The sequence below is a fragment of the Bubalus kerabau genome, chromosome X, assembly GCF_029407905.1.
Source record: "Bubalus kerabau isolate K-KA32 ecotype Philippines breed swamp buffalo chromosome X, PCC_UOA_SB_1v2, whole genome shotgun sequence".
Lineage (NCBI taxonomy): Eukaryota > Metazoa > Chordata > Mammalia > Artiodactyla > Bovidae > Bubalus > Bubalus kerabau.
Genome location: NC_073647.1, coordinates 164,819,882 through 164,847,514, shown reverse-complemented (window position 1 = coordinate 164,847,514; position 27,633 = coordinate 164,819,882). Strand labels below are relative to the sequence as shown.

At 51.7% G+C, this 27,633-nt stretch overlaps 1 protein-coding gene across 1 annotated transcript in view; it reads left to right on the top strand.

The window, feature by feature from the left end:
• Positions 1 to 619: 619 nt before the first annotated feature.
• Positions 620 to 27,633, top strand: part of LOC129638586 (granulocyte-macrophage colony-stimulating factor receptor subunit alpha-like) — a 36,636-nt gene continuing 9,622 nt past the window's right edge. The window contains exons 1-9 of the mRNA XM_055563127.1: positions 620 to 914; positions 19,045 to 19,146; positions 20,207 to 20,349; positions 21,653 to 21,776; positions 22,910 to 23,036; positions 23,130 to 23,302; positions 23,702 to 23,835; positions 25,730 to 25,759; positions 26,919 to 27,054. Of these exons, the coding sequence (XP_055419102.1) occupies positions 19,104 to 19,146; positions 20,207 to 20,349; positions 21,653 to 21,776; positions 22,910 to 23,036; positions 23,130 to 23,302; positions 23,702 to 23,835; positions 25,730 to 25,759; positions 26,919 to 27,054 (910 nt within the window). The 5' untranslated portion in view covers positions 620 to 914; positions 19,045 to 19,103. The remainder of the gene's footprint in view (positions 915 to 19,044; positions 19,147 to 20,206; positions 20,350 to 21,652; positions 21,777 to 22,909; positions 23,037 to 23,129; positions 23,303 to 23,701; positions 23,836 to 25,729; positions 25,760 to 26,918; positions 27,055 to 27,633) is intronic.

The window sequence follows — 27,633 nt, the reverse complement described above, 5'->3', positions numbered from 1 at the left end:
CCACCCCTCATCCCCCCGCTCACCCAGCAGCTTAAAGAGCCTGGGGGGGGGACAGACCCTGCCCAGCTCCACCCGGCGGGACCTGAGGGCACAGGCTTTCGGGGCAGCTCAGGGCTTGCTAAGTCAGAAGGTGGAGGGTGCTTTAGTCAGTGTGGGTAGAAATGTTTCTGTTCAGCCGCTCAGTCGTGTCCCACTCTTTGTGACCCCATGGACTGCAGCACGCCAGGCGTCCTGTCCATCAGCATCTCCCGGAGCTTGCTGAAACTCATGTCCATCGAGTCGGTGATGCCATGCAGCCATCTCACCCTCTGTTGTCCCCTTCTCCTCCTGGCCTCAATCTTGACCAGCATCAGGGTCTCTTCCAATGAGTCAGCTCTTCGCATCAGGTGGCCAGGGTACCGGACCTGCAGCTTCAGCATCAGTCCTTGCAATGAAGCCTGTTGCCAGGACGGAATCTGGAAGTTTCGGCCACTAGGGGTCAGCAGCGCTCCTCGCAAACCCCGCGCAGGCGCGCATGCGTGCTCCGTCGCGTCCAGCTCTTTGGGCCCCACGCCACCCCGGTGGGCTGGACCCCGCCGGGCTCCTCTGGCCGTGGTGGGGGTTCCAGGCGGGCATACTGGGGCTTGGGGCCATTTCTTCCTCCAGGAGAGCTGGACTGCACAAAGAGAAACTGAAAGTGGAGCTGGGCAGCGTGGGTGCGGGGCGCTGGGGAGACAGAGGACGCAGAGATGTGAGCCTGGGCGGCGGGGACCCGGGACCGCGCACCCGGGAGACCCCGGGGTGACGAGATGATGGGCCAGGAATGTCTTCCCGGGGGGGCAGCTCAGAGGTGGCCGTGCCCACGAGGAGGCTCCCGGGCAGTGATCTTCCAGCACGAGACTAAGGCCTGTCCTCTGCGTCTGCAGGAGCTGCAGGTAAGGAGGTCGCATTGTGCATTTAATCCTTTTATTTCTGTGTGTATGTTTGGCTAAGGCTGGGTCTTCCTTGCTGCACGCTGGCTTTTCTCTAGTTGAGGCGAGCAGGGTGGGGTGGTTGGGGGGGGTGCGGCCTCTTTGTTGAGGTGCGCGGGCTTCGTTGGGGTTCATGGAATGAGGGTTTTTTTCTTTTTGTTTCCTGAATCGGTGTCTCCTGCATCGGCAGGCGGATTCGTTACCACTGAGCCACCAGGGAAGCCCCAAGGAGGTCGCGTTTTCCACTGGCTATCATTGAAGGTGCGGGTCCCAGGGGGCTTTTGTTTGGGGATTGCTTTTTCTCTTCTTTTTTTTTTTTTTTTGGCCACTTTGCAGCCTGTGGGATCTTAGTTCCCCGACCACGGATTGAACCTGTGCCCCCCACTGCAGGGGAAGCACAAGAGTCGTAACCCCTGGACCGCCCGGACCTGCCATTGTTTCGGGGTTTCTGACTATGTGTCCAGAGGGTTCTCAGCACAACCTAGGCACTGGCCGCTGTCCTGTACATCCTTCCCCGTCTTCCTTCTGCCCAGCGTTTTACTCCAGGTGATCTCTGACTCGGTTTTCTCCTGGGGGTGGCTCGCTGCGTTTTCTGTAATGTCTTTACGTCATCTTTAATGTCTGTGCAGGTTCTTCTGTTCTTCCTGCAAACTAGGGCAGAAGGTGAGGAAGCAAGAGTCTTACCTATTTTTTATTTTTGCAGTATTTGTTCATTTGGCCATGCCAAACCTTAGCTGTGGCAGGCAGGCTCTTTTCTCTTTAGTTGCCACATGTGGGGTCTAGTCCCCTGAACCAGGGATGGAACCCAGGCCCCGTTGCACTCGGAGCTCAGCGTTTAAGCCTCTGGACCAGCAGGGAAGTCCCCACTCTTCCCTTTCCAAGAATGGTTCTTACTTATGTCTACTGAGCTTCAACTTTCTATAGACAATGTATTTTTTTTCAAATTGGTTTCCATCATAGGTTATGATAAGATGTGAATGTATTTCCCTGTGTTATAAGGGTAAATCCTTCAGTCAGTAAGGAATCTGCCTGCAATGCAGGAGATCCCGTTCGATCCCTGGGTGGGGAAGATCCCCTGGAAAAGGGAGAGGCCGCCCACTCCAGTATTCTTGCCTGGAGAATCCCACGGACAGAGGAGCCTGGCGGGCTACAGTCCATGGGGTCACAGAGTCAGACACGCCTGAGAGACTAGACCACCGCCGCCACAGGAGATATTGAATAGAAGTCCCCGTGCTGTGCTTGTTGGTTATCTATTTTAGGTATGGTACTGTGCACGTGTCCATCCCAATCTCGTCATTTACCCCGTCCCCCACCCCGCACTTGCATCTGCAAATCTGTACGTCTGTGAGTCTGTTTCAGAGATAATTTTGTGTCATCGTTTAGATTTCACATCCAAGTGATATCACGTGATGGTTGTCTCTGTCTGACTCACTTCCCTTAGCGTGATCTGCTCTAGGTCCACCTCTGTAGCTACAAAGGGCATTATTTCATTCTTTTTCACGGCTGAGTAATATTCCATTGTGTGTATGGACTGCATCTTCTTTAATCCATTCCTCCGTTGATGAATGCTGAGGTTGCTTCTGAGGGTGGGTTTTTGGTTTTCTTTTTTAATTAATTAGTTTAATTTTTTGACCACACTGGGTCTGTGTTGCTGTGTGCAGCTTCTCTGTGGGTGCAGCTCCCAGGCTCTAGAGAGCACGTTCGGTACTTGGGGCATGTGTGTTTACTTGCTCTGGGGCATGTAGGATCTTCCCTGACCAGGGATTGAACCCATGTCCCCTGCTTTGGCAGGTGGTTTCTTTACCACTGAGCCACCAGGGAAGGCCTGAGTGTTAATTTTTTAAGAGTAGGTCTTACTTATGTCTTCTGACTTTAAACATTATATATATGCACATATATATATATGTATCGGAGAAGGCAATGGCACCCCACTCCTATACTCTTGCCTGGAAAATCCCATGGACGGAGGAGGCTGGTAGGCTGCAGTCCATGGGGTTGCAAAGAGTCGGACACGACTGGGCGACTTCACTTTCACTTTTCACTTTCATGCATTGGACAAGGAAATGGCAACACACTCCAGTGTTCTTGCCTGGAGAATCCCAGGGTTGGGGAAGCCTGATGGGCTGCCGTCTATGGGGTTGCACAGAGTCAGACACGACTGAAGGGACTTAGCAGCAGCAGCAGCATATATATGTATATATAAATATTGCAGATTATTTTCCATTATAGGCTTCCTTGGTGGCTCACACAGTAAAGAGTCTGCCTGCCGGGGTCCAGCCCCGGTGGATCCAGGGAATTCGAAGCGGGGATGGCGTCGGCGACCAGGAAACAATAGATCAATTAAGCGTTAATTAAAGATATAAAGAGTGATTAAATAAGGATAGCTCAGTAGGAAAATTCAGTGAAGAAAAGAGGCTGAATAACTTGGTTTACTTGGAAAGCCAATAAAATTTCAAGACAAGAAATTTGCATCACCTACGTAGGCCGCAGGCATCCTCCCATTCTCCCCAAGGAAAGGAGACACTAAGGCCTCCCCGGTCAGATCTTAGAAACCCAGGCATAATTAATAGGCTTGACGAGCCTCCAGGCTCCAGATGGGAATTCAGCCAGAAGGTGAGAGAAAGAACGACATGAGGAGACCAGTCTTTCCAGGAACTGATCCCATTCTTTATTTTCCAGGGTCCGCTTTTATACACAGAGATGTAGTACAGAAGTCACGCGGGGTCAGCAGTCCTGACTTTTCTCAAAATCAGGTGCTTCATACAAATGTATACAGAGGTCTCAGGGGTGTTACATAATCTTCTGGCCAGGGGGCCTGCTGACAATTTATGACCCTCGGCTTGTGACAGCGGTCAGTCAACCAGAACACTTGTTTCTCCAGGGGTGATTATTCTTAAAACAGACGCCACCTTCCGAAGACGCCAGATAAAGTTACATTCTTATAGGGTGAGGGTGTAGTGGGTTTTAATTAAGGAAAGAATTTGCTTAGCCTAAGGTCTAACGTGATTAATATCAAAGGTTAATACTTATTTCTCCTATATGTAGTTATATTCATTAACGTGTATAAGGGCAGGGGATGTGGAGACTTGGCAGCAAACATTGGCTCAACAAATGAAAAAACCCTTCACCAGTACAATTTCTAATCAGCCCACTATACTATACTAATAGTTTTCTAACTTCTCTAAATAACCTGTTTTTAGAAGGTTTAAAGCATCTCGTGCCTCTCACGGTTGGGAGGCTGTAAGCAATCACATGTGGCCAGACAAGCCTGTCAGGCAGGCTAGAGAACCTTCAGAGGAGTTTGTAGGTTAAAACACTCTTGTCACGCCCAAGAGTTTTTATTAACTGGAGCTCTAAGTTAACTCTTTTTCAGAGAGAGGTGGTGGGGGACAGCCCCCCATAAAGTCAGAGGTGTAGGTGAGAGCACAAAGCAGTAAAGTCGGCAGACTCTGGTTTTGGGGGTAGATGCTCAAGAATTTCCAGGGGGACTCCTGAGCCTCGATCCTGCCTTTACGTATGTCGAGCCTCCTTCCTCATGACCTTTGCCACGGGCGGAGTTCCTGATGCTGGCTCCTGGAATCTGCCTGCAACGTAGGAGACCCAGGTTCGATCCCTGGGTTGGGAAGATCCCCTGGAAAAGGAAATGGCAACCCACTCCAGTACTCTTGCCTAGAGAATCCCATGGATAGAGGAGCTTGGTGAGCTACAGTCCATGGGGTTGCAAAGAGTCAGACACGACTGAGTGACTTCTCTTAAACATTGTTACAAGATTTTAATATTGTTCCCTGTGCTATATAGTAAATCACTGCTTCTATATATTTTATATAAGGTATTGAGTATGGCGGAGAAGGCAATGGCACCCCACTCCAGTACTCTTGCCTGGAAAATCCCATGGACGGAGGAGCCTGGTGGGCTGCAGTCCATGGGGTTGCTAAGAGTCGGACACGACTGAGCGACTTCCCTTTGACTTTTCACTTTCATGCATTGGAGAAGGAAATGGCAACCCACTCCAGTGTTCTTGCCTGGAGAATCCCAGGGACGGGGGAGCCTGTTGGGCTGCCGTCTGTGGGGTCGCACAGAGTCGGACACGACTGAAGCGACTCAACAGCAGCAGCAGCAGCAGCGTTGAGTATGGCTCCCTGTGCTGCACAGTAGGTCCTTCCGTTTTATCTATTTTGCATATAGCAGTGTGTATCTGTTAATTCCAGACTCCCAGTTTATCAACCCTTGGCCGACCACAAGTCTGTTCCGTATGTCTGTGAGTCTGTTTCTGCTTTGGAGATAAGTCCATTTGTGTGTGTCTCTCTCTTTTTTTATTCCACATATAAGCTATATCGTACGACATTTGTCTTTTTCTGTCTGACTCAGTCCACTAGTATCCTCATCTCTGGTTACATCCGTATTGCTGCCAATGGCATCGTTTCGTTCTTTTTCGTGGCTGAGTAATACTCCATTGTATATATGGACCACGTCTTCTGCATCTACCCATCAGTTGATGGACTCCAAGGTTGCTTCCGAGTGGTGGTGGTTCTTGTTTAGTAGCTCGGTCGTGTCCGACTCTGCAACCCCAAGGACTGCAGCCCTCCAGGCTCCTCCGTCCATGGGATTCTCCAGGCAAGAATCCTGGAGTGGGTTGCCAGTCCCTTCTCTAGGGGGATCTTCCCAACCCAGGGATCCAACTTGGGTCTCCCACATTGGCAGGCAGATTCTTTACCGCTGAGCCACCTGAGAATACTCCTCAGCCGTAAAAAAGAATGGAATTGTGCCATTTCCAGCAACAGGGATGGACCTAGAGGTTATCATACCGAGTGAAGTAAGTCAGACAAAGACAGATATCATATGCTATTGCTTATATGTGGCATCTAAAAAAAATGATACAAATAAATTTATTTATGAAATGGAAACAGGCTCACAGACTTAAAAAAAAAAAAAAACCTTATGCTTACCAACTTAGGGCTTCCTTGGTGGCTCAGATGGTAAAGAATCTGCCTGCAATATGGGGGACCAGGGTTCCATCCCTGGGTCGGGAAGATCCCCTGGAGGAGTGCATGGCAACCCACTCCAGGATTCTGGCCGGGAGAATCCAATGGACAGAGGACCCTGGTGAGCTACAGTCCATGGGGTCGCAAAGGGTCAGATAAGACTGAGTGGCTAACATCTTCACTTCCTGTGGTTGTCAAAAGAGAATGAAGGGAAGGGATAGATTCAGTTCCGACTCTTTGCGACCCCATGAATGGCAGCACGCCAGGCCTCCATGTCCATCACCAACTCCAGGAGTTCACTCAGACTCATGTCCATCGAGTCAGTGATGCCATCCATCCATCTCATCCTCTGTCGTCCCCTTCTCTTCCTGCCCCCAATCCCTCCCAGCATCAGAGTCTTTTCCAATGAGTCAGCTCTTCATATGAGGTGGCCAAAGTACTAGAGTTTCAGCTTCAGCATCATTCCTTCCAAAGAAATCCCAGGGCTGATCTCCTTCAGAATGGACTGGTTGGATCTCCTTGCAGTCCAAGGGACTCTCGAGTCTTCTCCAACACCACAGTTCAAAAGCATCAATTCTTTGCCTCTCAGCTTTCTTTATAGTCCAACTCTCACATCCATACATGACCACAGGAAAAACCATAGCCTTGACTAAACGGACCTTTGTTGGCAAAGTCATGTCTCTGCTTTTGAATATGCTATCTAGGTTGGTCATAACTTTCCTTCCAAGGAGTAAGCGTCTTTTAATTTCATGGCTGCAGTCACCATCTGCAGTGATAGATTAGGAGTTGGATATTCACAGATTCACACTGCTGTATATGAAATAAATAAACAATAAGGGCCTACTCTATAGCACAGGGAACTCTATTCACCATCATGTAATAACCTATAGTGGAAATGAATCTGAAAAAAATACATGTGTGTATATATATATATATATATATATGTTACTGAATCACTTTACTGTACAGCTAAAAGTAATACAGTATCAGTAGTCAACTATACTTCAGTTGGGCTTCCCTGGTAGCTCAGATGGTAAATAGTCTGCCTCCAATGCGGGAGACCCAGGTTGGATCGCTGAATCGGGAAGATCCCCTGGAGAAGGCAATGGCCACCCACTCCAGTGGACAGAGGAGCCTGGTGGGCTACAGCGCGTGGGGTCGCAAAGGGTCAGACACGACTGAGTGGCTAACACCTTCACTTCCTGTGGTTGCCAAAAGAGAATGAAGGGGAAGGGATAGATTAGGAGCTGGATAGTCACACAGTCACACTGCTGCTACTGCTACTTGGACAGAGGAGCCTGGCGGGGGCTACAGTCCACGGGGTGGCAGAGAGTCGGACTCGACTGAGCGACTGATATTTTCACTGCACTTTGACACTCCAGTTAAAAAACACTAAAATGGGGACTTTCCTGGCAACCCACTGGTTAAGCCTGCAGGCTTCCACTTTAGGGGGTGGAGGGTTACAGCTTCCATTCCTGGTCGGGGGACTAAGATCTCACAGTCCTCCTGTATGGCCAATAATAATAATAGATGAAATGAAACTTAAAGAAAAGAAAAGAAAAAAAATACCAGCGCAGCCTTCCTGCTGCCTGAAGATCTTTGTCCTGGAGTCTGGGAGGAAGTGAAGCTGCTCTCGCTGCACCCCGCCTGCCCCCGCCTTGAGTGTGAGGCCCGGCTCAGCCCATCAGGAAGTTGACAAACTGCGAGTTTGTTAGGAAATGTGTCTCCTTGTATCTGGTTTCCTTTCTGGGAAAATCGATGTTTTAACCTAGTGGGCTCCACCCTCCCCCCGAATGCTGGCTGACTGACATCCTGCCGCCCACACCTCCCTTTTTCTCTGGAAGACACGCTGATGACCCCTCTTGCCCATGACTCCTTTTCCTCTCTGACCCGGAGGAGAGTCTGGGAAGGGCGGAAACGTGGGATTCTGGCGGCTGAGGGGGTGGGGAGGAGCTGGTGTCAGCAGAAGGGGCACAGAGATGCTCTCAGCAAGTGCCTGCACCGAGCTGGTCAGCCTCAGCCGCCGGGCATCTGGGGCTGGACGAGTCTCTGATGGGGGGCGTCCTGGGCCCTGTATGGGGTGTGGAGGAGTATCCCTGGGCTCCCCCCATCGCACGCCAGTGGGACCCCCTGACTCCATCGCTGTTATGGCCACAATGTCTCCAGACGTTGTTATATTTCCCCTTGGAGGGTAACGTCCTCCCAGTCTGTGAACCACAGCCAGAGGTTCACGTGGATGGATGGGTGGACGGATAGATAGATGGATGGACGATGTATGGATGGATAGGTGGACGGATAGATAGATGTATCAGTGGATAGATAGATGGATGGGTGGATGGATGATAGATAGATGGATGGATAGATGGATTGATGGATAGATGGATGGATGAGTGGGTTGATGGATGGATGGATGATGGATGGATGAGTGGACAGATGGATGATGGATGGATGGATGGATGGATGAATGGATGGATCAATGGATGGATGGATGGGTGGATGGATAGATAGATGTATCAGTGGATAGATAGATGGATGGGTGGATGGATGATAGATAGATGGTTGGATAGATGGATTGATGTATAGATGGATGGATGAGTGGGTTGATGGATGGATGGATGAGATAGATGATGATGGATGGATGGATGATGGATGGATGAGTGGACAGATGGATGATGGATGGATGGATGCGTGGATGAATGGATGGATGATGGGTGGATGGATGGATGGATGAATGGATGGATAGATGGATGAATGGATGGATAGATGGATGGATAGATGAGATAGATGATGGATGGATGGATGAATGGATGGATGGATGGATGGGTAGATGGATCATGGATAGAGATACATGGATGAATCGGTAGATAGATGGGTGAATGAATGGACAGATGTATAGATAGATGGATGGATAGTTGGATAGATGGATGGATGGATGAATGGATGGATAGATACATGGATGGATGGATACATGTATGTATGTATGGATGGATGGATAGATGTATCAGTGGATAGATAGATGGATGGGTGGATGGATGATAGATGGATGGAGGGATGGAGGGCTGGATGGATGGCTGGATGGATGGGTGGTTGGGTGGATGGGTGGATAGATCGGTAGATAGATGGATGAATGAATGGACAGATAGATACATGTAGGTATGTATGTATGTATGGATGGGTACATGGATGAATGGATGAGTGGATGGATGGATGGACGGATCTGTAGGTAGATGGATGGATGGATGAATGGATCAGTAAATGGATGGATGGATGAATGGATATGTACATATCCATGATGCATAATAGGTAGATGATAGCATAATTATGCTAATCTTAGAGAATGGAGACGGATAGAAAAACAGACCAAGAAATCGTTAGACGACAGACTGTCGTGCCTGCTCAGGGATCCGCAGCCTCAGCACTGCTGACGTGCGGGGCTGGATGTGTCTGATGTGGGGAGTCCTGTGCACTACGGGGTGTGGGGCAGAAGCCAAGGCCAGTTAGACAAAAGATGTATTACAATGTAAGCAAATTTAAAAATATAAATGGATTAAAATTTTATCATTTTAAAAAGTATGCAGTAACCAACAAAGATCTACTGCATAATACAGGGTACTGTACTTTCATTCGGCTTCATATATATATATATTCTTTTTTAGATTCTTTTCCATTATAGGTCATTACAAAGTTTTGCGTGTAGTACCCTGTGCTTCCCAGGTACTTTAGTGGTAAAGAACCCACCTGCTGATACAGGAGACATAAGAGACTGGGGTTCGATCCCTGGGTAGGGAAGACCCCCTGGAGGAGGGCGTGGCAACCCACTCCAGTGTTCTTGCCTGGAGAATCCCAGGGACAGAGGAGCCTGGCGGGCTACAGTCCAGGGGGTCACAAAGAGTCAGACACGACTGAGAAAGTTAGCATGCTTGTATGCACACACACACATATGTGTAAATGAATCACTTTGCCATACACCTTAAACTAACCCAACTCTGTATATGAATCTACTTCAATGAAAAAAAAAAATTTTTTTTAACATGCAGATCAGAAAAGAGAAGTAAAACCATATCCCACCTGCACATGGCTGTCATGGAAAGAAAATCTTGACGAGAATCCACTAAAAAAAAAATCTTAGAACTAATACCCAGATTTGGCCTGGCAGCAGAGTATAAGATTCAGACACAAAGACCCAAGTGTGGGGAACCGTCCAAAAAAAGAAATTCAGAAAACAAGTCTATCTGCAGTAGCATCTGAAAGATGGAAATATGTCCATTTTTGTTGTTGCTCTGTTACTAAGTCATTTATTTTTTTTAAATTGGAGGCTAATTGCTTTACAATATTGTATTGGTTTTGCCATATATGAACATGAATCTGCCACAGGTATACATGTGTTCCCCATCCTGAACCCTCTTCCCTCCTCCCTCCCCATACCATCCCTCTGGGTCATCCCAGTGCACCAGCCCCAAGCATCCAGTATCGTGCATCGAACCTGGACTGGCGACTCGTTTCACATATGATATTATACATGTTTCAATGCCATTCTCCCAAATCTTCCCACCCTCTCCCTCTCCCACAGAGCCCAAAAGACTGTTCTATACATCAGTGTCTCTTTTGCTGTCTCGTACACAGGGTTATTGTTGCCATCTTTCTAAATTCCATATATATGCATTAGTATACTGTATTGGTGTTTTTCTTTCTGGCTTACTTCACTCTGTATAATAGGCTCCAGATTCATCCACCTCATTAGAACTGATTCAAATGTATTCTTTTTAATGGCTGAGTAATACTCCATTGTGTATATGTCCCACAGCTTTCTTATCCATTCGTCTGCCAGTGGACATCTAGGTTACTTCCATGTTCTGGCTATTGTAAACAGTGCTGGGATGAACATTGGGGTACACGTGTCTCTTTCAATTCTGGTTTCCTCGGTGTGTATGCCCAGCAGTGGGATTGCTAGGTCATATGGCAGTTCTATTTCCAGTTTTTTATGTAATCTCACAGTTAACCTTTAATAAAGGGTAAAAGGTATTCTGTGTGGTGGGGAGGGGAAGAAAAAAAAACCCAAGCCTCAAATAGACACAGTGAAAATGGGAACGCGTGTGGGCTGTGTTAAAGGGACCGTCCACTGGCCACCTGTAAGTCGGTGGTCCCTGTGGAGGACTCTGTCCCCCAGGCCCTCTGCCCCGTCTTGCAAGCTCTCTGCACACTGTCCTGAAGGGCTCTTAGCGCCACCCAGGACCAGGCACCATCTCCTTGACTCTTGTTCGCCTTGTCCGCACACCCTGCTGGGAGGTCTGAGCTGGTCTGGGAACACGCCAGGGCGATGAAGACGAGAAAAAGCACAGAAGGTGAAAACCGGACCTAGAGGGCAGGTCTCTGTGACCTTCCGTCACACAGACGAGGGAGTCAGGAAGAGAAAGACAAGCGTTGCATCTTGACAGGTTTACGAGGAATCTAGAAAAATGGCAGAGATGCCGTTACTTGCAGAGCAGAAACAGACAGACGCACGGACTCGGAGCAGGGAAGGAGGGGGTGGGACGAGTTGGGAAATCAAGATTGACACGTATACACAGTTGAGGCGTGCGTGCTAAGTCGCTGCACCCGTATCTGACTCTTTGTGACCCCACGGACTGTAGCCCGCCAGGCTCCTCTGTCTGTGGGATTCTCCCAGGCAAGAATACTGGAGTGGGTTGCCATGCCCTCCTCCGGGGGATGTTCCTGACACAGAGATGTCTCTTAACGTCTCCTGCGTTGGCAGCCACATTTTTTATGACTAGCGCCACCTGGGAAGCCCATATTGATGCTATGTAGGTAATAGATCCTTATATGTATTTGCATATACGATAAATCGATAAGTATGCGTATTGATACTATGTATATAGTAGATAATGAGTCAGAACCTACTTTATAGCACAGGGGACTCTCCTCAGGGCTCTGTGATGACCTAAATGGGAAGGAAATCCAATAAAGAGGGGATACACGCATACGTATGCTGAAGCTCCAGTCCTTTGGCCCCCTGATGTGAAGAGCTGACTCGTTTGAAAAGACCCTGATGCTGGGAAAGATTGAAGGCGGGAGGAGAAGGGGACGACAGAGGATGAGATGGCTGGATGGCATCATGGACTCGATGGACATGAGTTTCAGCAAGCTCCGGGAGATGGTGATGGACAGGGAGGCCTGGCGTGCTGCAGTCCATGGGGTCGCAAACAGTTGGACACGACTGAGCGACTGAACTGAACTGAGATAAGGGGACCAACCTGGTACTGGATGTGAGTAGACTTGGGGAACCTTCTGGTCCAGTTCCTGGGAAGACCACCCTCTTGTGATGAAAATGGTTGCTGAGGTGGGTTCAGTGCTAAAGAACCCTCCCGCCAGTGCAGCAGACAGGGGTTTGATACCCGATCAGGGAAAAAAAACTCCACGTTCCATGGAGCAGCTGAGCCCATGCATCACAGCTGCTGAACCCCGGGGGCCCTGGAGCCCACGCTGCACAAGAGAAGCCGCCGCAGTGAGAACCCTGTGTCCCACAGCTACGGAAAACCACAGTTTGGTCAAAGCATCCAATTAAAAAAAAAAATGGTTAGTGAGACCAGGCCCACCTGGTCCCTGACCTGAGAAGATGTGGTGAAGCGTTTGGTCCAACTCTAAGAAGACGACCTTCTCCACGCGAGTGATGGGCGGGGGGTATGGAGACCCGAGGACTCGCCTGTCCCAGTTCCTCCTCGTGGCAGGCGTGGCAAGGGGAGGGAATCGAGGAGCAGAAAACAGGAACCCAGCTGACGGCGTCTGGTCGTGCCGTCCACCGGCCATCACTCTCGGATGAGGAAGAGAGGCGTCGGGGCGCTCAGACGTGGAAGCCTGGCAGGAGAGCGATGGGGAGCGCAGGTTGGCAGACTCGAGCGTGGGGCGTGTGTGTCGGCAGGGAGGGGTGTAACCCGGTCCCCCTTGACCCCCGGGGTCCTCGAAAGTGCCACTTCCCTGCTTTTGTTGCTGCCGTTGACGGCAGGTGCGCCAGGTGGGTCAGAACAAACGTGCTACTCTGTCTGCTAAGTTCCTTGAGTTGTGTCCGACTCTGCGACCGCGTGGACTGTAGCCCCCTCCCAGGCTTCTCCAGGATTCTGCAGGGGAGTCTCTGGAGTGGGTGGCCATGCCCTCCTCCAGGGCATCTTCCTGACCCAGGCGTCAGACCTGGGTCTCCTGCACGGGCAGGCGAAGTCTGTAACGTTTGCACCACCTCGGAAGCCTTTCGGATGCAGGGTGCCCAGGCAGACAGGGTGATGGATGAGGGGTGGCGTGTGGGTGCTGTGTTCTCAGGTCCGAATGCACCCCCGGGGACTTGGCCAGGTTGGGGTGGGAGATTTCGGAGTTCCCTGGGCCAGCCCGTGCCTGTCGCGATTGGAACGAGACGTGGGTTTGCGACCTGTGTACTCTGCAGTGATGGGGGCCCGTCGCGGTTACGGGTGCTGCCTGGGACACTGGCATGGCGTTTTGTGTAGCTCAGTTGGTAAAGAACCTGCCTGCAATGCAGGAGACCCTGGTTCGATTCCTGGGTCGGGACGATCCGCTGGAGAAGGGATAGGCTACCCACTCCAGTATTCTGGCCTGGAGAATCCCATTGGCTGTATATGTATAGTCCACGGGGTCGCAAAGAGTCGGACATGACTGAGCGACTTTCACTCACACACTCTCTGGCGCGCCCAAAAGCACGGTGAGCTCCATGGGCAAGCTCGTGCAAGGGTCCCCCTTGGACCGGCCTCCCGGTTACCCAGCCCCCTCCCCAGGGCGTGTCCTGAATCTGAAAGACGGTGTCGGGCCCTCCTACAGGGTTGTAAAACTGAAATCTTTAAATGGGGAAAGAAAGCGAGGCCTGGTGGTTACCAAAACAAGAAGAGAAAGCGGGCATAAAAAAGCAAGGGACGACTCGATTCCATGTACAGGAAGCAAAGCCGCGCAGGCGAGTCCATGGAGGCAGAAAGTGGGTTCGTGGTCGGAGGGGCTGGGGGACGAGAGGTGGAGGCTGTCGGCTCAGGGGGCAGGTCTCCCTTGGGGAGACGGGAAGGTTGTGGATGTGCTGAGTGTCGCTGAGTCGTACAAAGGGGCTTCCCTGGTGGCTCAGTGGTAAAGAATCCTTCTGCTGATGGAGGAGACGCGGGTTCCATCCCCGGTTCGGGAAGATCCCCTGGAGAAGGAAGTGGAAACCCACTCCAGTATTCTTGCCTGGAGAATCCCCATGGACTGAGGAGCCTGTCAGGCTACAGTCCACGGGCTTGCAAAGAGTTGGACACGACTTAGCGACTGAGCGCGCAGGCTTGCATCCCATGTGAATTTAGCCTGAATTTTTTTTTTTTTAAAAAAGGGCAAAATTAAGTGAAACAGCAATGAGATTTCTGTGGATTTCAGTCTTCTGACCACTTCTGTGAGGCTCCTGGAAGTGCCTCGAAAGATGGAAGTGACAATTAAATCAGGGATTGGCTGAATAAGATACATCATGTTGTTATTCAGTCGCTCAGTCGTGTCTGACTCTTTCCGACCCCAGGGACTGCAGCATGCCAGGCCTCTCTGTCCATCACCAACTCCCGGAGCTTGCTGAAACTCATGTCCATTGAGTTGGTGATGCCATCCAACCATCTCATCCTCTCTTGCCCGCTTCCCCCCCTGCCTTCAATCTTTCCCAGTATCAGGGTCTTTTCCAATGAGTCAGTTTTTCGCATCAGGTGGCCAAAGGATTGGAGCTCCAGCTTCAGCATCAGTCCATCCAGTGAATAGTCAAGACTGATTTCCTTTAGGATGGACTGGTTGGATCTCCTTGCAGTCCAAGGGACTCTCAAGAGCCTTTTCCAATGCTACGATACATCACGCTCATTGCAGAGTCTCCTTTGGAGATTTTCTCACAGTCCTTGACCAAGAGCCCGGGTCTGCAATGAACTGATGATTTAAAGGGAGCAGCTTTTAGGGGTGGGTTTCTGTGTCCCTTTGTGGTATACGAGAACTCTTTTTCAGTCAAGCTTACAGCAGTTTCTGGTTTTTGCTCCATCACGATGAGCAGGAAGCCGGCGGGAGTTCAGTGCACACAAAGTTAGTGGGGAAGTTGGGGTGAAGGGTGTTGATGAGTCGGGTGGGTTGGGGGGCACGTGGGTACCCCCTCTGCGTCTCAACCCCCCATCACCACCAGGAGGCCAGTACAATGCTATGCCCTGCGGAGGAGAAAGCTGGACTCAGGGAGCTTGGTAAGACAGGTGCTGGGGAGACGGGTCAGGCTGCGGTTCCTCCCCCGCCCCGCCCTGCACCCACGGCCTATCCCCCTCATCTCCCGTTAAGCAAAGCTCAGACCGCAGACATTTCGCAAATTGCAGATGTGAAAATCCAGGCAAGGCACCAAGAGCCGTGGGGGTGTGTGGATTGAGGAAGGTCCTCTCGGAGAGGTTCCGGGGTGCCGCGGGCAGGCAAGCACACCCCCTCCCCGCTGCAGGAAGCAGCCTCCCCCACAGGTGGGGATCAGACAGCAGACCCCCGAGAAAGACAAAGTCTGCGTGGGGCAGGGTCTCGGGGGGACGGTCCCTGGGACAGTGGAACAGGAGATGACAGTCAGATGGGAAAGTTGGAACCGGTCTGGTGGGTGGTTTGGTTTTGGTTCCCCTCTGTGATGGCAAGTGAGGTTCCCTGAGGGGACGAGGTTGAAGGTGGGTGGGCAGGAATCTGAGGCTGGGTGCTTGTCCCCGGGTGTGCTGACGGACAGGCGTCCCTGTCCTTGAGGGAGGATGTTTGTGGTCCTCCATGCTTGGCATCCGGCCGGGAGGACCTGGTGAAAATGAAGATGGTCTGAGTGAGTCTGAGAAGAGAAAGCGGAAGAGGATTAAATGTAGGAGGCCCAGGGGACTCGTTAGCAGAGACGCTGGGGGTGTCACGGGGTGGGGTGGGGAGCTTCTCGGCTAGCTCAGCGGTTTAAAAAAAAAAATCTGCCTGCGAAGCAGAAGGTGCAGGAAACGCCGTAGGTTCGATCCCTGGGTCGGGAAGATGCCCTGGAGGAGGGCATGAAACCCACTCTAGTGTTCTGGCCTGGAGAATCCCACGGACAGAGGAGCCTGGCGGGCTGCAGTCCACGGGTTCACAGAGTCAGATATGACTGAGCGACTAAGTAGGAGGTGCTGGTCTGGAGTGTGTGCAGGGTCAGCAGAGCGCAACCGACATGAATGGGTCTCTGAGACATGACCCAGGGAGAGTGGGTATGCGAGGGTAGCTGGGGTGTGGGGACGTGGGGGGTCTTTGCTGGTGGAGACGCCCACGGGAGCCAGGAGCTTCTCCCCTGTGTAGACACCTGTGTCGCCAGAGGGGAGATGTGGGCCAAGAATGGGATGCCGTGGAGAACGCAGGCCGGCAGTCTGCGGGTTGGTGGGTCCCACAAGGGGGTCCGAGAGCCTCAGGGGAGGGTGGACGAAGCCCCCTGGGTGGGGACTGGAGCCTGAAGGCACTGAACTAGATGTGCATCTGAGATGCAAGGTCCTCGGAGCAGAGCTGCTGCTGAGTGGAGGGACGGTGTGTGAGGACCAGAGGGAGGAAGGGAAGATGGAAGGAGACAGGAACGATGCAGGGATGCAGGAAGGGGAGAAAGAAGGGAGGGATGGAGGGAAACAGGCAAGGAGGAAAAACAAAAAACCATGTCATTTGTCATGGCAACCGCCAGGAAAGGAACTCCCCAAGAGACAGAAGCCAGCTTGAGACTGGTAGACTCCATAAACCCAAGGACATGATGGAAAATACGACCGTGCCCAGTAAAATGGAGACAGAGAGGGGGAGCCCTTGGGGAAAAGATACAGAGATCAAAGGATGGGATTCCTGGGAGCACAAAAAGGTGAGGAGGAGGTCTGTAAGAACTCAGCTCGAGACAAATGGAGATTTGCAAAGGATGGGATTCCTGGGAGTACAGAAGTGAGGAGAGGGTCTGCAAGAACTCGGCTCGAGACAAATGGACATTTGCGCTGTAGACGAATGGAAAGGCACATTGCAAGTGATAGCAATACCGGAAAGGAATCACCACGACCCAAAGCAGCCGGGTCTGATTCCTGGTGGCCCCGTGGACGGGAGCCCCGCCGGGCTCCTCTGTCCGTGGGTGGGATTCTCCAGGCGGGAACGCTGGGGCGGGTTGCCGCGCCCTCCTCCAGGGGGATCTTCACGGCCCAGGAATCGAAACCGAGTCTTCTGCGTTGGCAGGCGGGCTCTTCACCGCCTGAGCCACCAGCAAAGCACAACCTAAAAACCACTGTGGGCACGTCCACACCTGCCACCCCAAACCCAGCTGGGCGATGAGGTGTTTTCCATAGAGTGTGGCTTTGTGGGGGATAGAGGACGGTACCTTGGTAGGTAGTTTTTTTTTTTTAAGTTTAATTTTTTAATTTTTACATTTTTACCCGAGATGTGTGACATGTGAGATCTTAGTTCCCCAACCAGCGACGGAACCTGAGCCCCCTGCGTGGGAAGCTCGCTGTCTTAACCCCTGGACTACCAGGGAAGTCCCTAAATTTTTTTGTTTAATGTTAGTCAAGTTTATTTGCTTAGGGCGAGTGTAGGTTTGCAGAAACATGAGGTTCGGAAAGTGTTGGGAATTCCTGCATACCCACTTCCTCCTACAGTTAGTTCCCCAATGATGGACACCAAGCATCAGTCTGGACCGTCTCTTACAATTGATGGAGCAACTTTGATGCAATATTCTTGACTCAAAGTCATAATTTGCATTAGAGGTCAGTCTTGCTGTTGTCCAATAGTTTGGCCACCAGATGCGAAGACCTGACTCATTGGAAAAGACCCTGATGCTGGGAAAGATTGAGGGCAGGAGGAGAAGGGGACGACAGAGGGTGAGATGGTTGGATGGCATCACCGACTCGATGGACATGGGTTTTTGTGGACTCTGGGAGTTGGTGATGGACAGGGAGGCCTGGCGTGCTGCAGTCCATGGGGTCGAAAAGAGTCGGACACGACTGATCGACTGAACTGAATTGGACTTGCTGTTGGATCGTCTATGGGTTTGGACAAATGTGTGATGGCAGGTATCAATCATTAGAGCAGAATGTTTCCAGTGCCCTAAAATCTCCTGTCCTCCACCCACCTGTTCATCCCTGTTGTTCTCATAACCCCTGACAACCACTGATGCTTTCTCTCTCTCCATTGCTGTTGTTCAGTCGCTCAGTCGTGTCCGACTCTTTGAGACCCCATGGGCTGCAGCACCCCAGGCCTGCCTGTCCAGCACCAACTCCCGGAGTTCACCCAAACCCATGTCCATGGAGTCGGTGATGCCATCCAACCATCTCATCCTCTGTCGTCCCCTTCTCCTCCCGCCTTCAATCTTTTCCAGCATCAGGGTCTTTTCCAATGAATCAGTTCTTCCGATCAGGTGGCCAAAGTATTGGAGCTTCAGCTTCAGATCTTCCAATAAATATTCAGGATTGATTTCCTTCAGGATGGACTGGTTGGGTCTCCTTGCAGTGCATCGGACTCTCAAGAGTCTTCTCAAGCACCACAGTCTGAAAGCATCATCAATCCTTTTGCACTCCACTATAGTTTTACCTTTTCCAGAAAGTCATAGGACTGGAATCATGCACTCTGTGCGTGCTAAGTCGCTCAGTCGTGTCCGACTCTTTGGGACCCCGAGGGCTGTAGCCCGCCAGACTCCTCCGTCCATGGGATGCTCCGGGCAAGAATACTGGAGTGGGTGGCCATTCCCTCCTCCAGGGGATCTTCCCGACCCAGGGATCAAACCAGAATCTCTTGCGTCTCCTGTGTTGGCAGCAGGTTCTTTACCATAGCACCACCTGGGAAGCCCATGCACTTTGAACTCTTTTTCAAATTGTCTTTTTAGTTAATTTATTTTTTAGCTGCACCGTGTACCATGGGGGATCTTAGTACGCCGACCAGGGATGGAAACCGTGGCCCCCTGCGTCGGGAGGACAGAGGCTGAACCAGTATAAGCAAGTGACCCAAGCTGCTGGCCGGGCCAGCATGCCCATGCTGACCGTCACCTTGGAGAGAGTCCTGTGTTGTTGGTCTTTTTTCCCCATCTCCCTGGGGAAACAGTACTGGCGTCCACATCAAGACTCCCACGCAGGCTGGTTTTCCTCTCCCCACAGCGCTTCTGCGTCGTCTGGGCAGCCCCGGAAGTCTCCTGGCGACGGTGGTCCTCCTCTCTATGGTGCTTGACTCCGCATGGCTCTTCACCCAGGAGCAGCAGGGTGAGTATCTGAATGTGCCTGACCTCTTTCTGCTTCCCCCCATTCCCCTGACCCCAGCTTCTGGGATGCATGCCTATCACTTCGCTTCAGTCGCTGAGTCACGTCCGATTCTTTGCGACCCCATGGACTGCAGGACGCCAGGCCTCCCTGTCCATCACCAACTCCCGGAGCTTGCTCAGACTCATGTCCGTCGAGTCGGTGATGCCTTCCAACCATCTCATCCTCTGTCGTCCCCTTCTCCTCACGCCTTCAATCTTTCCCACATCAGGGTCCTTTCCAATGAGTCTATTCTGTGCATCAGGTGGCCAAAGGATTGGAGCTTTGGCTTCAACATCAGTCCTTCCAATGAATGTTCAGGACTGATTTCCTTTAGGATGGACTGGTTGGCTCTCCTTGCAGTCCAAGGGACTCTCAACAGTCTTCTGCAACACCTCAGTTCAAAAGCGTCAGTTCCTCGATGCTCAGCTTTCTTTATACTCCAGCTCTCACATCCATACATGACTCCTGGAAAAACCATAGCTTTAACTAGACAGACCTTTGTTGGCAAGCCTATAGGCATAGCCACGCCTGTTGGTGCCTGACTCTCTGCCCGTCACGAGATGGGATTAACTAGCCTCTGCTCCTCGCTCGGTTGATCTTCATTTATTTTCACAGTAGACGTCTCCACTTGGCCTGCCCTGGTGGCTCAGTGGTAAAGAATCCACCTGCAGTGCAGGAGACATGGGTTCCATCCTTGGGTCAGGAAGGAGGGCATGGCAACCCACTCCAGTCTTCTTGCCTGGAGAATCCCACAGACAGAGGAGCCTGGCGGGCTACAGTCCAGAGGGTCACAAAGACTCAGACGTGGCTTAGTGACTATACAGGATAGGCGTCTCCACTTGGAGAAAGGGGCAGGAGGGAGAGACGGGACAGAGGGTAGGGGACACAGAGGATTTGACAGGGGTGGTTGGCAGTGATCCCCAACGCCGATCTTTGCTTGCAAGACCTGAGGCGAATTGCTTGAGTGGGCATGGAGTTGGGAAAAGGGGCGTTTCTTGATTCCTGAGGTCACGTCTTGCAGATCTTCCAACCGTGAAGCCAAACGCCAGTCTAAATGTGAAGTTTGACCCACAGACGACGAAGCTGACTTGGGACTGCAAGGAAAACTCTAGCTCTGGGGAATGTGTGCTGATTCACAAGGAGAAGGGGGTGATTAAGAAAAAGGTAAGGTGGTTTGGGCACGAGTTTGAGCAAACTCCGGGAGATGGTGCAGGACAAGGGAAGCCCGGCGTAGCTGCAGTCCACGGGGTCACAGTCGGGCACGACTGAGCCACTGAGCAGCAACAACGAGGTAGATTGGACAGGCCCCGTTGCGATCCTTTGTCGAGCTCTCATCAAGCATGAGACACAAAAGCACGAGAGTGACCTGGGGATACATCTAGGAAGTCATGGTTCCTGGTGCACCAGGGACATGACCCTCGTGTCCAGGATGTATTCAGTACGCTGACTCCCTGGGGGGCCACGTTCTTTTCGCTCAGTTGGCCCACGAGCTAGACTTGATCCTGAGAAAGAAAGAAACATTCGCTCCGCCTGTTACATGGAGACAGACTAAACCTACTGACTTGGATACAGTCTAACCATGAGACTCCTGAGAGAATGATGCCTGTGATATAAGAAAAGTCAATCCCATAAAAGAGGGTGTGGGGACTTCCCTGCTGGTTAAGACTTTGAGCTTCTGGCAGACGGGGGTTGTGGGTTCAGTCCCTGGTCAGGGAACTAAGATTCCCACGGGCTGCATGGCGTGGCCAAAAACACAAGGTTGGGGGGAGTGTGAGGTTCCAAAAAATGTAAAGCGATGAGGGTGTAAAGAACAGTCCAAGCTGCATCCCTCGGGAGTTTGTGAGAACTAGAGGCTCCCAGACTTCAACTGGGAATCGTGTAACCAGACTGTACATTTTCACAAGATCCCCGGTGAGCTCTAGGCGGGTTCGGAGGGAGGTTCAAGAGGCAGGGGACATATGTATACTTCCAGCCGATTCACATTGTTGCAGCAGAAACTAACAGACCATTGTAAAGCAATTATGTGCACACCCCTTCAGTCATGTCTGACTCTCTGCAATCCTATGGACTGCAGCCCACCAGGCTCCTCTGTCCATGGGATTCTCCAGGCAAGAATACTGAAGTGGGTTCCATGCCCTCCTGCAGAGGAGCTGTCTGACCCAGGGATGGAACCCATGTCTCTGGTGTCACCTGCATTGCAGGTAAATTCTTTACCCACTGAGCCACCTGGGAAGCCCAAAGCGATTATACTCCAATTAAAAAAATATATATATATACTTTTTTTTAAAAAGGTGAGCTCTGAACACTGACTTTCTGAACCTTGCTAGCGGGCCTCTTCTCCAAGAAGGTACCTGGGTGAGATTTCACATAGGGAGGTGGATGTCGTGACCCGTGTAGGAGCAAACGGCATGAGGATGAGAGGAAAGAAGACAGGGTCTTAACCCACGGGCCGGTTGCGTCTCTTCAGGTCGAAGACAATGAATGTCAGTGCACGTTTCAGGACTGTTCTCTCCACGGGGGAGTCACGCTGACCGTTGAAGTTCATATCAACCAGAGACGGCTTTCAGAAACGCTGGTCTACACTAACCCAGGTAGGGAAGACACGGCGGGTGACCCTTCTGCTCCCCACGAGCGTTCAGAGTCCCTCGTCCCACCTTGTTCAGGAGATATACTCGACACACAGGAATTGTGTAGATTTGAGGATTTGTTGGCTCTGTTTTGTCACTTGGGTGCTTTTGTCTTTGGCTGTTCCTTTGCGGTTTGTGGAATCGGACTTCCCTGACCGGGGAGGGAACGCGGGCCCACACCAGTGAAAGCGTGGAGCCCTAACCGGTGGCCCGCCAGGGACTTCCCACATTTGCTGTTTCAATGCACGCCTTCCGAAACGATGACCACAGTTGAGCTGTTCACGTCTCTATTCTGCTGCGTCTGTTTTTTTTGTGGTGAGAACCCTTCGGGGATCTTCTCTCTTCAGTTCAGTTCATTCACTTAGTCGTGTCCGACTCTTTGTGACCCCATGGACTGCAGCACGCCAAGCTTCCCTGTCCTTTACCAACTCCTGGAGCTTGCTCAAACTCATGTCCATCGACTCAGTGATGCCATCCACCCATCTCATCCTCTGCTCTCCCCTTCTCTGCCCGCCTTCAATCTTTCCCAGCATCAGAGTCTTTTGCAGTGAGTCAGCTCTTTGCATCAGGTGGCCAAAGGGTTGGAGTTTCAGCTTCCGCATCAGTCCTTCCATTGAATATTTAGGACGGATTTCCTTTAGGATGGACTGGTTGGATCTCCTTGCAGTCCAAGGGACTCTCAAGAGTCTTCTCCAACACCACAGTTCATAAAGCATCAATTCTTTGGCACTCAGCTTTCTTTATAGTCCAGCTCTCACATCCATACATGAGTACTGGGAAAACCATAGCTTTGACTAGACGGACCTTTGTTGCAAAACTAAAGTCTCTGCCTTTTAATATGCTTTCTAGGTTGGTCATAGCTTTTCTTCCAGGGACCAAGTGTCTTTTCATTTCATTTCTTTTCTCTTAGGGAATTTCAAGTGGACAATACAGTATTGTCAACTGTATCCGCCACGGTGTGTGTTAAGTCCCTGGAACGTATTCTTCTGTTTTTTGGGAAGAGTCTGAGAAGGACTGATATTGATTCTTCTTGGAACCACGAAGCCATCGGGTCCATCCCTCTTTAAACATCATTGTTTTTTCCCATCCCTTCCCAGGTGGGGAGGGCACAGCTGCCCAAAACTTCTCCTGTGTTATCTACGATGCGGATTTCATGAACTGCAGCTGGGCCAAGGGCCGAGCGGCTCCCGACGACGTCCAGTACTTTTTGTACATCCGATCGCAGTAAGTGTTGACCTCACGTAGACAGCCCTGAGGAATGCTGCGAAGAAGCGAAAACTGCCCTGACGGTTCTCTGAACGTTTGGGGATCCGACAGGAAACGAATCGAGAGGGAATGTCCTTGTTACCTGAAGGACTCGGGGACCCACGTGGGATGTCACCTCCGAGACCTCTCGGGATTAACATCGTACAATTACTTCCTGGTTAACGGTACCAGCCAAGAAACCGGAATCCAGTTCTTCGACTCGGTTTTGCTGTTAAAGGAAATAGGTGAGAACGACCACCCGGACTTTAAAACCACTGCTTAGTCAGATGGGGCAGAATTTGTGTAGGCGTCTGCATTGAGATCCCCGGAGATGCCGTAACACATGACCGCAGACTGGGAGGCTTAAAACAGTGGAAATGTATTGTCTCAGCGTTCTGGAGGCCACAAATCTTGGTCCCTTTTGGAGCGTCTGAAAGAACCCCAGCTCCCACATCTGTCTGTCAGCTCCTGGGGACAGCCAGCAGCCCTTGGCTTATAGATGAATGATTCCAATCTCTGAACCTGCTCCCTCCTTGGTGAAGTCGGGAGCTCCTGTTTCTGTCGGGATGGCAGAAAGGGGTCTCCCCTCCGTGGACCAGCGGAGGCATTCCGCATCACAGGTGTCTCCGGGGGTCTCGTTACAGAGCAGTACAACCCACCCGACAACATCACCGTCCACTGCAACGAGTCCCACTGCCTCATCAAGTGGGAAAAGCCCAGGACCCGAAAGCCACTGCCCAACAGGGAGTTCCAGTACCAGCTGGATATCCAGAGACGGGTAAGTGGGCTTGGCTCCAAGCAGGGCAGTGAGGCTCAGGGAGCCTGGCAGCCAGCCCCGCATGGAGACTGGACGACCTGGGGCACGAGAGCCGGGCGCAGAATGGGCAGGCATCAGGGGAAATCCAGGGTGCGCCAAGGCCCCTGGACACGGCGTAGACAGGGTGAGCCATCCAAAACCTGTCTGCCTAGACCCAGTGTAGACAAGACTCCTCGGCTTCAACCCAACATGGGGACCCGTTTTAGACGACAGCCTGCTACTCAGAGTCCAGCTGGACCCAGTGTAGGCAAGAAGGCTCATGTTCTCCAACCCCACAGGGGCCCTGTGGAGACAGCCAGGACCCTCTCCCCAAGTCCTCCTGGACCCAGTGTAGACAAGAAGGCTCCTCGGCTCCAACCCTACATGGGGACCCGTTTTAGACGAGAGCCCTCTACTCAGAGTCCAGCTGGACCCCGTGTAGACTGGGGGAGCCGTCTGAAACCCGTCTGCCTAGACCCAGTGCAGACAAGGCTCCTCGGCTCCAACCCCACATGGGGACCTGTTTTAGATGACAGCCCACTACTCCAAGGCCACCAGGACCCACTGCAGACGGGGTGAGCCGTGGAAACCCGTCTGCCTAGACCCAGTGTAGACAAGGCTCCACGGCTCCAAACCCACATGGGGACCCATTTTAGACGAGAGTCCTCTACTCCAAGTCCAACTGGACACACCCTCTCCTCAATCCCCCCGGACCCAGTGTAGACACAGAGATGCCCTCTGCTCAAGTCCCCCTGGATTCAGTGTAGACATGAGAGACCTTCTCTTCACGTCCCCTGGACCCAGTGTAGGCACCAGAGACCCTCTCCTCACGTCCCCCTGCACCTGGTGTAGACACGGACACCCTTTCCTGACGCCCCCCTGGACCCAGGGTAGACACGAGAAACCCTCTCCTCACGTCCCCCTGGACCTGGTGTAGACACGGACACCCTCTCCTGATGTCCCCCTGGACCCAGGGTAGACACGAGAAACCCTCTCCTCATGTCCCCCTGGACCTGGTGTAAATACGGACACCCTCTCCTCACGTCCCCCTGAACCCAGAGTAGACAAGACACACCCTCTCCTCTCTTCCCCCTGGACCCAGTATAGACACGGACACACTCTCTCCTCATGTCCCCCTTGACCCAGTGTAGACACGAGGGACCCTCTCCTCACGTCCCCCTGGACCCAGTGTAGACAAGAGAGACCCTCTCCTCACATCCACCTGGACCCGCTTTAGACAAGGAGAGACCCTGTCCTCACGTCCCCCTGGACCCAGTGTAGACACGGACACACCCTCTCCTCACGTCCCCCTGGACCCAGCGTAGACAGGAGACACACTCTCCTCACGTCCCCCTGGATCCAGTGTAGACAGGAGACACCCTCTCCTCACGTCCTCCTGGACCTACTTTAGACAAGGAGAGACCCTCTCCTCACGTCCCCCTGGACCCAGCATAGACAGGAGACACACTCTCCTTACGTCACCCTGGACGCAGTGTAGACAGGGTGGACCCTCTCCTCACGTCCTCCTGGACCCAGCATAGACAGGAGACACCCTCTCCTCACGTCACCCTGGATGCAGTGTAGACAGGGTGGACCCTCTCCTCAAGCCCGTGTGCATTCTTAATAGACCCACCCCTACCTGAGTTTCTGGAAGGAGCCACGCACCCGCAGCACTCTCTGTCGTGTGCATAGGTTTCCTCCTCCATGTGGGGCCAACTCCAGCTTAGGAGGAATGTAAGGAGCTCAGCCATTTGTTGGGCACTGACTGTTTTCCTTTCTCTTGACTTCATGGAAAGGGGAGATGGGATGAGATCTATTAAAAATTTCAAAATGGAGAAAAGTAAATATTCTCTTTTCGTTTGTTTGTTTTTTCTAGCGAGATACCAGCAGCAGCAGAAGTCAACTGGTGAGTGCCAACCCTGAGCCTAAATATCACCCTCGTAGTTCAGTCCTACATGTGTGTGGGCATGCCCAGTCGCTTCAGTCGTGTCCGACTCTTTGTGACCCGTGGACTGTAGCCCACCAGGCTCCTCTGTCCCTGGGATTCTCCAGGCAAGAACACTGGAGTTGGTTGCCCTGCCCTCCTCCAGCGGAATCTTCCGACCTGGGCATCGAACTTGTAACTGCCTGTGTCTCCCACGCTGCAGGTGGATTCTTTACTCACACAGCCACCAGGGAAGCCCCAGTTTAATCATACAATATCCGTCAATGGACACACACCAGTTGGAATTGTTCCAGCGGTGGCCAATATGGGAATGAGATAAAAGTCAGATGATGGGCTTTCCGTAGAGCAGTGGTCTCCAACGGTTTTGGTACCAAGGATCAGTTGTGTGGGAAACAAATTTTGCATGGACAGAGAGGGATGGTTTAAGATGATTTAATAATAAGAAGAAGATGGTTTAAGGGTGATTTAAGAGTGTTGCATTTGCTGTGCACTCTATTTCTATTGTTCTACCTCAGGCCATCACGCCTTAGGTCCCAGAGGTTGAGGACCCCTGCCTTCGCACATCATCTGGGCAGGGATCCAGCGGCACCCCTAGTCACCGCAGGGGTGGGGTCTCCCTCTCCTATCCATGTTGGTCCAGGAGATACTCCTTGAAGTGTCACAGAGATGATTGCGTCCCTGAAAACTCCTCGAGCTTCATCATCAAAGTACTTTTCATTGATTTTTTCCAAGCTTCACCACCACTGTGAGCTCGGTATCGTCCTCTATCCGATGAGGAACTTGAACCTGGTCCTCTGAACATCCTTCGCGGGGCCGTGATCCGTCTATGGGTCTGTCCACATCCTCTGCAGTTCCTGAACCCTTGCTGCATCTGTCCTGAATGGTCCCGGAAGCGTCAGGACTAGTCACTCAGAAAATGCAGGACAGTCACCCATGCGCTTTCTTTATCTAAGCATCTCTCTGGAGTATTCAGGACGCAAATTACAACATTCACGCCCAGGTTGGGAGGGTGTGGGCTTAAATTCTTCACTTCGGTTGGGCAGCTGCAAAGACAAACACACACACACCCCGACTCTTTTTCTCAACACAGGTGACTGGTCTAACTCTGCTTTCTCCAAAGATTGTAGTATTCGGTGACTCCGGGAATAGATACAACTTTCCGAAACCGGGATCCAAAGCGAAACATACTGTGAAGATAAGGACAGCGGACGCCCGGAAAGCCCACTGGGGTGCCTGGAGCCAGCCCGTTGAGTTCGGTAGGTGTCCCGAGACCATCCCCGCACAGGTCCTGGCATTCTGAGGCCTTCTCTGAGCCATTCTGGGAAGAGTTCCCGTCCACGAGCCCCTGGTGACGCTGTCCCCTGGCGTCAGCAACTCCTGGTGAGTGAACGTGAGTTACCCAGGCGCGTCCGACTCTCTGCGACCCCACGGACTGTAGCCCACCAGGCTCCTCTGTCCATGGGGTTCCCCAGGCACGAGTACTGGAGTGGGTTGCCATGCCCACCTCCAGGGGATCTTCCTGACCTAGGGATGGAACCCGGGTCTCCTGCATTGCAGGCAGATTCTTTACTGTCTGAGCCACCAGGGAAAGATTAATTTAAACTATGGGCGAAAAAAAAAAGACTTTTCCCAGAATACGACTTTTCCCAGAATACAGTTCTAAACAGACTTGGCTCACCTCCACATGGCTTTTTTTTTTTTTTTTTTGGTTTCGCCTGCCATCCGGAACATGCAGTTTCGACAATTGACGTATCGCTTAAAAGATAACCGCTATGCTTAACAGGTCACATTTTATCTGTGTATACTGAGAAATGTTGCAACCGTGAACAGTCCCA